The 11,192-nt window shown below is 43.0% G+C and overlaps 1 protein-coding gene across 1 annotated transcript; it reads left to right on the top strand.

Annotated features, from left to right (window-relative positions):
* Positions 1–690: 690 nt before the first annotated feature.
* Positions 691–10,319, top strand: LOC142565789 (uncharacterized). The gene is made up of 4 exons (XM_075676322.1): positions 691–1,225; positions 4,623–4,664; positions 5,716–5,796; positions 8,129–10,319. Exons 1-4 carry the CDS (start codon positions 930–932, stop codon positions 8,157–8,159), a joined length of 450 nt encoding a protein of 149 aa, XP_075532437.1. The 5' UTR covers positions 691–929; the 3' UTR covers positions 8,160–10,319.
* Positions 10,320–11,192: the final 873 nt, after the last annotated feature.

The raw sequence follows: 11,192 nt of genomic DNA on the forward strand, positions 1-11,192 counted from the left end.
GAAAGCCAAGAGGCTGTCATTCGATGGTAAACGTGTTATTTACAACCATTCGCAACAAGATGTTGCGACACGCCCTTGAAGAATGTTGCGTACCTAATTGTAGGGCACGCGATACATTCGCAGTCGTCAACACACAGCGTTAACACTCCTTCAGATACTTTTTAAAGAAATAGTTATAAAAAAATTAACAAAAGCTGCCGTTACCGAATTTGTACAAGCATCCGACTAGAAATTCTATGCTGTACACGAAGTTACGCGGAGCTGGAAAGCCAACGTGAACGCCTAAAGATGCGTGCATTCACTCTGCGAAAGGTCGTCTGCTGCGCTCGAGCATCGTAGGCGGCGCCATGGTCGAGGAGGGAGCGTGAAAGAGAGGAGAAACGAGGAGGTGTGAAGGCGGAGGAGGAGAGTGGCACTACTTTACGAAGTTTCAGGGGCTTTACCCTATCTCCGCCAAGGGGGCTGGGGTGGTGTGGTGTCGCGGCGGTAGCGGCGGTTGCGCCGGCCGCGCTGCCATGCGGGGATGCGCGCATGCGCGCATGTGTTGCAAGCGACCACCGTAAAGATCGCTAGCTATACCACCTCAAGTGGAAAGGAGGAAAAGGGGAAAGGTAAGGGCAGCAGGTTTTCGGTGCACGTGGCAGGCATCTTTTTAAAGGAGGCGTTGGATCTACCCTATACACTCTTAAATCTAGGAAGGGTATCGCAGGAGTGAAGCGGCCGATTTACTCTTCAAAGCGTTGTTTTACTCTCGCAAAATGTCGAGTAGAGTGAAATGCATTGTTCACTCTGTCACCAAGGAGAGAGTGAAATATGCTTTTCACTCTCCCTTTCAGAGGGAAAGTAGAATGCCCGTTCTACTCTTGCGGCAATAGAGAACAAAACGTAGCGTAATCTTCTGCTTCAACTGTAGGTGGCTGGCCCCGAACATGGCAATGTATCACTCATGCACGCTGCGTAAAGAACACATCGTTTTGCTTCTAAGAGAACAGGCCGCCGCAGTTCAAAGGAACGCGCAGCGAGCGCTCTACTTTTTCACTCGGAGTTGCTCCACCGCGCGCGCGCGCTCAAGATCGCGGAACAACACAGCACCGGAGAAAGGTGCTCCGTCCAGCGAGCAGCAACGAAGGCCATCCAAGGGAGTTCGTGTGTCAGCCATCTCGCGTCGCCACGAAAACACGACAGTCGTTCGTCATGCCTTGGGTATAACAGCAAATCCTCCACGGTAAGTGAATTCTAACTTAGGTGCACATTTTCCGTATATGACATGCTATCGCCAGGAAGTCATCGCTGCGCTTAACCGACGCGATTGACAACGCACTAGGCATACGCGCTGTGTCTCTCGATGTCAATCGAAAACGCCAGTCGTCGCGATAACTGCATGTGATTTTATCACTTTGCCGTTATCCGTAAGAGCTTTGAAAATCGCAAACGCTGCCAGAACTATGATATGTTGAATCAGACGCCAGGCGAGAGGACGCTTAAAATGGTTTGTTCACCAGCCCGTGATTCCGAGCCTATGCGGAGTGTGATTAGCGTGCGTTTTGTGTGTTTGAATTTATTCAGTTTGGCAGTCTACTGTGTACGAAACGCTGTTGAACTAAGGAATCACATAACAGAAGGCGTCATTTTGCTGGCAGCATGCTTTTGTTATAAATAAGCCGCGCGCTTGACGGTGTCTCGCCCAGGGGGAATCTGCGACAACTGAAGTTACGTGCAGCACCAGTGCTAGTTAGAAACTTTGCCGCAGGCATTCAGCTGCATGCTGCAAGAGGTCAATTGGGCGCGTTATCTTGAACCTACTGAAAACGCATGAGGAATCCATGTTTTATGCTGAAAAATGTATAAACCCCATATAAGCGATCTTGCGCGCGGCATGCTACAAGCGACGCGATGGAGATGGCTGTCGCGTTCGCTCGTCGTTACAAGTCGTACTCCGTGCAAGCGACGATATTGAGCGACGCCTCCCCGGTGTTGCCGGTATGAGGGATGCAATCACGCGTGACGCGTGCTTTATAGTAATTTACGTTGATGTATTTTGCTATAAAAAGTAGCATAAAATATTTCCGGAGGTCTTGCAGTAGGTTCTTATCCTTGCACGTATAAAAATTGAATCATTTGCTCGTTCCGCGCGACAATCGGTAGTATTTGAGCCGATTTGAGCGATATATGTACATCCAGTTCCGGCTTCGCGCTATTGGCTAGTCGCTCACAGCACTTCCGGGCGACGAGCGACGATTTCTAGATTTCCAGAACCGAGCCATCTGTTCAAGCGACGGCCCGTTTTGTCGCTTGAAGCCGTCGCCGTCGCGCACTAAATCGCTCTCACAGTTTTTATCCCTAAGACTGAACTGTTTTTGCTCATGTATTGAAATGGTGTGATTATAGGTCTGGTTTTGTCTCCTGTTCCGGTTTTCGAGCATGGTGCGAAACTGAAAGGACGCTTATGTTTACGAACTCGGTGAATTGTCGAGCAGCTAGTTATGCATCGGCATCGAATATAACGGCTGCTGTGTGGAATTACAATTGCAGGGGCGCTTTGCATACGCTTATTGTTTTGGACATGCCTGTGCATTTGCTAATATGAGTTGGCATGTCAGAGTTATGTCATATGAACAGCTAAATAAGCCTTCCTCTGGGGGTTACAAGCGTAATGTGTGCATTGCTACTGCATGGCAGATGAAAATGTGTTTATCGCTTGAATATTTTTGGTAGAGAAATAAAATATCAAAATAAAATTTTGCTTTAATTCCGTGTTACCATTCGTCTGTTGTACACAGAACAATAAGTTGGCCTGATAAACTAGTAACTGCGGTTTAACTGCAACTTTACCTGCCTTCAAGAATCTGAAATGCTAGATTTCAAACTGCAGCAGTAGTCGAGTCTGTCAAAAATGAACTCCATTGCGCACCTCATAAATGAAAATAAGTTCATGCCTTTTAGTAAGATTATTTGCAGGCCGCAGTGAACTTTCTTGTTAGTATTGAAATGTGGGTGTAAGCTTGCCATAACAAGCCTTGTTGCCCTTCCTTATGGGCACATCCATATATCCATTGAACTGAAGGACAATATTCTCATCCCTACTGAGCATCATGTTTGCAGCTATGATCCTCAAATTATGGCTTCAGCAGTGGCACAACTAGGGATGGTGCGGGGGGCACACTGGGCACGTGCTTAGGATGTGTCACTAGTGGTGTTTGTGATACACCAGACTTATGACAGACCTATGACGTCTGAAAATGACCAATATTCTATTTATTAGCAGGAGTATTCTAACATTGGTGACAAACAAGGATGAACTGTTGGTTATTTGTTTTTTGTTTAAATCTAAAAATTGAAGTTTGTTTAGCAGTTGACTGCTGCAGTCATTTGGATGTTTTGCATGCATTTCACTAGGAAGACTAAGAGCTAAGACTTTCTTTTATTGCCATGGCCTTGACTGTCTTGATGTTGTTTTGCACCATGCCCTTGTGTTGACTTTTGCACACAATATTTTTCAGGCACCCGCTTTATATAACGCAAGAAGGCAGCTGCAAGGACACGAGGATGTGAAAGAGCCAGTGCAGTGCGACTTCACATAGTGCAGAGGAGCGAATGCCAAAAAATCAAAATACATTGGCATGCAATTTGGACACAAAAACTAGTATTTGGGTATATTGGGTGTACCATTTGACCAAATGTCAACAAAATCAAGATACAGTATGTTACACCAAGATGAAAATTCTCACGTGCTCTAGGCAGTCATTTTAACATGGTATATTTATGTAGTGTCTCTGATTGGTAAGTCAAATCAAGTATGCTCTCTGGAGACAAACACATAGCATCAAGTGTCATTGAAAAGTTGGAAATGTGTTTAAAGAAAGCTGATTAGTTCTGAGAAGTGACTGCTTTTTGTCTTGCCTCTCAACAGATACATCCATGTGATCAAAAAACAGTGGTACAATGAAATTGCATATTTGCTTAGTGACATGATACATACTTACAATGAGCACGGTGCCTGTGTTTACTGTAAAAAGCAACAGCCCATGCTTGGCTAGGTTAGGCCCAGTATAACATGCAGGCATGGGTGATTGGCGCGCCTTTTTTTTTTTCATTTCTGTGTCGTGAGGTTTACTGACGTGCGTATAGGTGCAGTGGCATGCAGTATGGCTAGTACAAAAAAGGGAAGGGTGGAGGCAGATATATGTAGCTCACTGTACACGACACAGGGCAAAGGAAATCCGTGTTCAGCAACTATGTTAAATGCCATGTACATAAATTTTACAACGCTCCTCATTAGAAGCGAGCACAGGTGCTTATTGAAGAAAAGCTTTCCAGGGTACATAATTTAGTGCGTAATTTACGCTCATCTTGCTCTAACCACGAGACATAATAATTTGAATATATTATATTGCACGGAAAAACCTAGAGCGAATTAAATTGTGTGTCAGCTTCGTGTGTATACATATAGTCTTTCCTATGCATTAGGTTTTTCGCATAATGCATTACCAGTTGACAGCCTATCTTGTGATGTGTACTCTGTTTACATTACAGTTTATTAGTTTACTTGTTTGTTTTGCGACTTGTGAAATGCTGGGGTATATATATTTTTAACATTTGACATAACCCTGTATGTTTTGCAGCACCCAGTCAACTGCCAGAAGCGACTCAAACACAGGCCACCAGTAAGTGGACATCAGTTGCAATTTCACATTATGCAGTTGGCTGCTGCCTTGTACTGAGGCTTTTTTTTTTCAATGAGATGTGATGTCGTTCTAATGTACATTTTGACCACAAAGGTGCGATCATGTCTCACAGAGGCATATATGGTTGCTATTCTCTGCAAGGGACGTGTTCTCATGTTCGTGAAGCATTTGTGTTTGGCAGTATTGCCGCCCAATGAGTCAGATATAAACACTGTAACTCGCCACTGCCGGCAAGTAGTTGCGAGAAACGCAATATATTATGACGCTGTAAAGTTATTTCATTAATTCGAAGGAAAGTTTTGCAGCAGGAAAAAAGGTTGCTATTCCAGGTAAACATGTCTTTTTCTCACAAGTTATTTAGCCACACTGTGGATGCGTGAAATTCGTGACTTATGAATAGATTTTAATTCATCCTTTAGTAATGCTTCTAAAAGAGACTAGAAATAGCATGTGACTACCTCTCCAATCAGCAGATCATGCACTTACAGTCATAAGTGGTAGTTCCATGCAGTCTCGCACTCTATATAACCTTTCCTTTCAGCAGCATTGGAACTGGTGGCTGCGTTTTCAGAAGAAGAAGTGCACTTGGCACTGTATATGTATGTGTGAATTCGGTTTTCTTTCTATGTGTCGGCTCACTGACACAAACAGTGCAAAAATCAGTTGTACCATGAGGCTGACGACGCCTTCGGCTGCTAGAAATGCGGCACTTCATATTTTATAGTACTGCATGACAAAGCTAGCACATAAAATGATCAAGAAAACTAATTGCTGTTATGGCTGTTTTCCTTAAAGAAAGCTTGTCCTTTATGGGCTGTGTTAATCTGACCTCTCCACCGATGTTTCAGTAGTATTATCCCTTAGTGAGAGATTGGGGGCAATTAATCGTGTTAGTGTTTAAAAGGTGTCCTAATTATGTGCATTTGTTCGAACAACGTTGTCTAGATTACTTTATTGTGTAGTGTAAAGCTTATGAAACCATCAGCAACTACTGAGTTGCTAACATGCATATGCATTTGTCACTATACAGGTGGCACTCGGCTGTACCACTGCAGTGCTGTGGAAATTGCCAGCACCAGCGGCTTTGCAACAGTTGTTTCACAGCATGTCGGTATGTGCTAATTTATAGTTATGTTGGGATGGGCTAGTATTTTGAACCACTGCTACTCTGTATTGTGACAGATCCATATGATAAGTGATGTAATGGGCACAGCGAAAACCTTTGAGTGTTTTACTATGGTACATAAAAAGGCTCTCCTTTTCGTCACTGGAGCAGGGGAGAAGAGCATGCAGGCACTCCTGAATGTACATATATTTCAAAACATGAGAGAGACATATATATATATATATACACACACAGGCATACAATTAAACTAAAGGCAGGGACGTTCCATCTTTCATCTTGAATTGACTTGTACAGCGCAAAAATACAACACAGACCACAGAGAAGCACACATGTTAACTGGTTTGATACACACGTTAATTCAACAGATTTGATACTTCAGGTATCCTATTTTACACAAGGGGGAAGGGAAAGGGGAGAAAACCAGGAAAAAGAGTGGAGTGGAAAAGAAAGGAATCGTGCCAAAAAGCATGAGAAGCATCGTGCAGCCAGGATCGCCAGCAGGACATCTAAAAAGCACTCTGATGAAATTACATATAGGACAACCTTATGTATTGTTTGTTCAAATCAACTCAGATCACATGCAGCCATTACTGCAATCAAGTTGTTATGGCATATGAGGGAATGATGTGGGCCCAAAAAACTGTTTAGAGCTGAAGGATTATGTTCCATGCTAGCCTCATTGCCTGCTTTTTTGTAATATTGTTATCAGCAGCTTATGTTAGGGACAAAAAGTAAGAGTACGAGCTGTTTCCTGATATTCCACACAACATGTCTTTGTGACTATATGTACATGGAGATGATCCATAGACGAAAAATATTCAGTGCAGTAGAATCTCATTACAAGATACACTTGGTTGTAAGAGACATCTGAAAATGGTTTGGTTGGTTTTCCGATGTTTGCCACGTTAACAGCACTGTATACAAGACACACCTTTGTTACTAAGGATGACTTTTTAAGTATTCACTACTTCGAAGGGACACAACCCAGACACATTCACTTCGTGCACCTTGTGTGCTCCGAAGGGCGTAAAGATCACGCAATTCTCACACAAGTCAATTGCGCATGTCTCTTTAAGCATGAACTAGAAAAGGAGGGCAACGAGGACAGTGCAGGACAGAAAGTGTCGGCAGTTGAAGCTGACGAGCGTCTAAGAGCACCTCAAAGGTACTGCGAGCAACAAGGCTTGCAAAGTGAAGTGTTTAACTTCCAGAAGTTGGGAAGGAAGCTAACACAATCTGCAGTCACTAAAAAGCTGTGAATATCTTCTTTATAGGGCCCCTGAACCACCGAGGTTGAAATTTAGTTGCGGTGTTGCAGTTGTACACGATAAGGCAACGAACACGTAGCCACGAGAATTTTTCGAAACGGTGCAGTAATAGTGGAGCTACGTGTGTTTGATTATGGAAAAGTAGTCCCCGCTCATTTTACTCTTTCATCTGGTACACGCCATCTGGACAGTATCGTCTTTTCCTCGCCTAGTACACTTCCAAATGTTACGGGACAGGCCATCACCAACGAGCTCTGTTGCTGCCGCACTGGCCCGTCGTTCTGCGAGGGGTGGCGCTAATGACCTCGCCAATACAATGGAACTGTATGGTGACTCGTGTTGAAGAGCCTCATAGGGAGACCCTTCTGTTGGCGTTTCTGTTCTTTGCCCCCATTGGCTGCCCACAATGGCATCGCGAGCAACGCGACGAGGAAGGAGTGTGTGTATTTGCTTGCAGGCCTTGCCTGCAGTCGTACACTTTCGTTCGACCAATCGACAGCACCGGGAACTGGTGACATCATCAGGGACAGCCTGGTGACGTCAGGACAAACTGGGGGGTGCAGGATAGGTCCAGAGAGGTGCACGGGGTCGTTTTCTTCATAATGTGGTGCACCCGCAGTGCTGCCAAACGCACTGTGGCGTTTCGCATCGACGATTGTGACGGCATTCTGATTTCCATATGCGTGTTTACTTGAAATGTTCAAAACATGTCGAGAAGCGGTTTAGGGGCCCTTTAAGCCACCCTGAGCAATTATTCCTTCACATGTATCAAAAATACTTTAGTGATGATGCATAATAAAGTGATCTAGTCTGGCTCCTCAGTGTTTTAAAATTTTTGGTTTCGAGAGACATGTTTCCCATGCCTCTTGAGTATCTCTTCGAATGAGGCTTTACTGTAATGTACACACACAATTGTGTAACTCCTCCTGCGAGTATTATTTATTAAGCCTGGTCACTGATGTGCAAAGCTTGTGGTTAAGTCTTGATGTCCGTACTTTTTAGAGCTATGATTATTAATTCAGGCTGTTCTTATTGGTTCTTCGATGCAGGAGACAATGCCTACGAAATTATTGGCCCTGATGACGAGAGCCCTCAAGGGGCAAACGACATCTCTGTTGGAGAAGTGAGCCCGATACCACCTAAAGTTACCGTGACAGATGACATGGCAGCAATAGATACGTAGACTGCCATGTCTACTGCAGCTGCAACAGTGTACGAGGCAAGCAGCAGCGCGTCAGCATCAGCAGCAGTGTCAGAAGGAACCCTACCAGGCCTGGTAGAGCAACATGTGTGCTATCACTGTGACTTTTTTTGTAGTGCATACAACTCATTCGCTCAACATACAAAAGCTTTTCACCACGACTGTGAGCCAGTGTTCTTGTGCAGCAAGTGCAAGACTAAGTTAGGTGTTATAACACAGTACAAGCATCACTTTAATATATGCAAATGCAAACATTACAGTCGTTGCCTCCCCAGCCAGCCCACATAGCGACAACAATGTGGAACACATGGTGGGACACACCTCTCCCCCATTAGAAGATATTAGAGACTGTCAGTGTTGTTGCTACATTGAATGGTCTTTGTAGGCAACTAGAAGGACAACACAGGTGCCATAAGATTGTTGTTGATGTTGCTGTTGGAAGAGGTAAAAAAGAAGTTTGATGCAGCTGAAGTGCCAACTGATATTGAGCAAATCAAAAGCAACCACCTGAGAAAGCAACACTCGAAATTTGGGTATCTATGTGCCGCCAACTCTGGTAAGGATGCCATAGGACAGAAGTGTGATGAAAATCACACAGACACTGCTGTTGCATCACTGGCCACAGTGAGCAGTGACTTGTAGGGCAAGAGAGTCAACTGAAACGAACATTATGACATAGTGTCATGCTCTCATGTGACCACTTTCCATGTTATTTTGCATGATACAGCTCAACCTCCAGAAACAAGACTGCAACTTGTCTGTAAAAAAGCTTTCACAAAAAATTATTCATAACACTATTAACATTGCAGTATCTTTTTTTTTTTTTTTTTGTGGGTTAGAGGTTCCCAGGTGTCCATTAATCCAAAAATTGAGGAAAAAAAGAACATGTGTACTACTTACACCTTTTTAACAAGTACGAGGGGCGCAACTTTTCTAGTCATGCATCTTCATCATACTATCAAGTTTTTAAATGCCTTTTATAATTATTATTACCAGTTATATCTGAGTGCATTGTATGCATGTAGCAGGTGTAAAATCAGGTCAGTTGGATCAGATGCCTTACCTGCAAAAGAGCCCTATATTCAAGAAATTTGAATTAATATAGGTACGTTAGAGACGCAGCCTTTCAGCACTTTATTGCCTATGGTTTAAGCTTTGCTTAATACTTTTGTGGAGGGCAGTTTCAACCGGCACAGCACTGCGCTTTGCCACAGTCACATGTGTCTTCAAAGCGGTGTTTACCATTTGTGTTGATCTGTTCGTGTATGCATAGAGCAAGTTTTTAATTAATTTTTTTCTGCATTCTTTTGCTTGCACTAAGCTTGTATAAGGCAGTTACAAAATGTGCGTCACTATAACGAACTGTTCTGTTGAGCTTACACTTGCAAATAATAGTGTTCAGATGGCCGCACTTCTATGTAGGTGCACCGGTAGCTTTGTGTATGTTCTCATGTTTGTATAACGCTTATATAAGCTAGTTACAAAATGTATGTCACTAAGCATTGTGATATTCTTTAAAGAACTGCTTGGTTGGTTTTACACTTGTGAATTAGTATTGAGGCGGTGGTATTCCCATGTAGGCCCACTGTTAGCTTTCTGTGTCCTCACGTGTTTGTATTAAGCTTTTACAAGGGAGTTACAGCATGTACGTCACTAAGCACTGTGATATTTTTTAAAGAACTGCTTTGTTGGTTTTACACCTGTGAGTAATAGTACTCGGGTGGCACTAGTCGTGTAGGTACACGGGAACCATTTGTATACATTATGCTCATGTAAAGCAGTTACAAAGTGTATGTCACTAATCACTGTGATATTTGTTGAATTGCTGTGATGGTTTTACACATGTGAATAATAGTAGTCAGGACCCAGTACTTGCAATGTATAGTTGAATTTATACAGTGCCATGACATGGGCTGTATACGTACCAAAAGAAATTTACGTCATTATGTTGTGATTATTACTGTTTGGATTTTATTAAACTGTAATAAAATTGTTTCTTGTATCTATTGAGGAATGGCAATTTGTCATGCAAGCAAACTGAGGACCTGAACTTGTGCGTACAAATAAACAGCTAATTTAAGACTGTACTGCTCATATTCTGCTAAACCAGTTTAAGAAATCTTGTACTACAATGCTGGAAAAATGACAGAGCTGACTTGGATGTACAGAAAGAGTTCTGCACTGGCTGAACGACTGCCCCACACTGGAGTTGGTAATGTTGCGTTTATTGGAGTAGAACAGAAAGTGCACTTCTATTAAAAATGCGACAGTCGGTGCAGAAACATAAGGCAGACGAGCAGATGAGGCACATTTTTTTCAGGACCCTCCATGCCTACTACTGCATTTCTAGTCTTCCTGTGCTCTGTGTATAAGCCCCTGTTCAGCCAAGGTTTTTACTCCATGACAGTTGTTCTGGGTTCGTAGCAATATTGAAGAAAAAAATTCAATGGCTTTCAAGGACTTTCGAGGCCCCGACACAGTAACTTCAAGGACCTCGTGCGATGTGTTTAGTAGTTTGGACAGGCAATAACTTGTTCAACAACATCGTTAACTTTAATTCAAACAAAAGAAAACAAAAATCGCATTTCACTGATTTTAAACATATGAAAGACTGCTAATTTTCCTTTCACCGCCCATCACTAAACGCACACAAGGAAGCATTTCAAGAAAGCGCTAAAACTTTTTCTGCAATAGCACAATTAACTACTTGGACCTGCAACATTTGCAGTTTTGAATACTGTTTGGTTTGACAGTGTATGTGATGTCATCTGTTGCCTCAGCTTTTCACCATCAAATAAGCAATAGTCATTTCAAATTTTTTTTATTGTGTCTGTAGCTCTCGATTTACTCTTCACGGCTTCTCTTCGAATGCCTAAACTGTTGAGCTTCCTGCTTCTGCTCCTCCAAGAACA

Source organism: Dermacentor variabilis, unplaced genomic scaffold (assembly GCF_050947875.1).
Source record: "Dermacentor variabilis isolate Ectoservices unplaced genomic scaffold, ASM5094787v1 scaffold_12, whole genome shotgun sequence".
Classification (NCBI taxonomy): Eukaryota; Metazoa; Arthropoda; class Arachnida; order Ixodida; family Ixodidae; genus Dermacentor; species Dermacentor variabilis.

Bases quoted from the DNA above. Each gene is read 5' to 3' on its own strand.
- LOC142565789 (XM_075676322.1), top strand. From the start codon at position 930: ATGGCAATGTATCACTCATGCACGCTGCGTAAAGAACACATCGTTTTG. The intron at 1,226-4,622 runs GTAAGTGAATTC...TATGTTTTGCAG, and splicing joins ATAACAGCAAATCCTCCACG to CACCCAGTCAACTGCCAGAA. The intron at 5,797-8,128 runs GTATGTGCTAAT...TCTTCGATGCAG, and splicing joins AGTTGTTTCACAGCATGTCG to GAGACAATGCCTACGAAATT.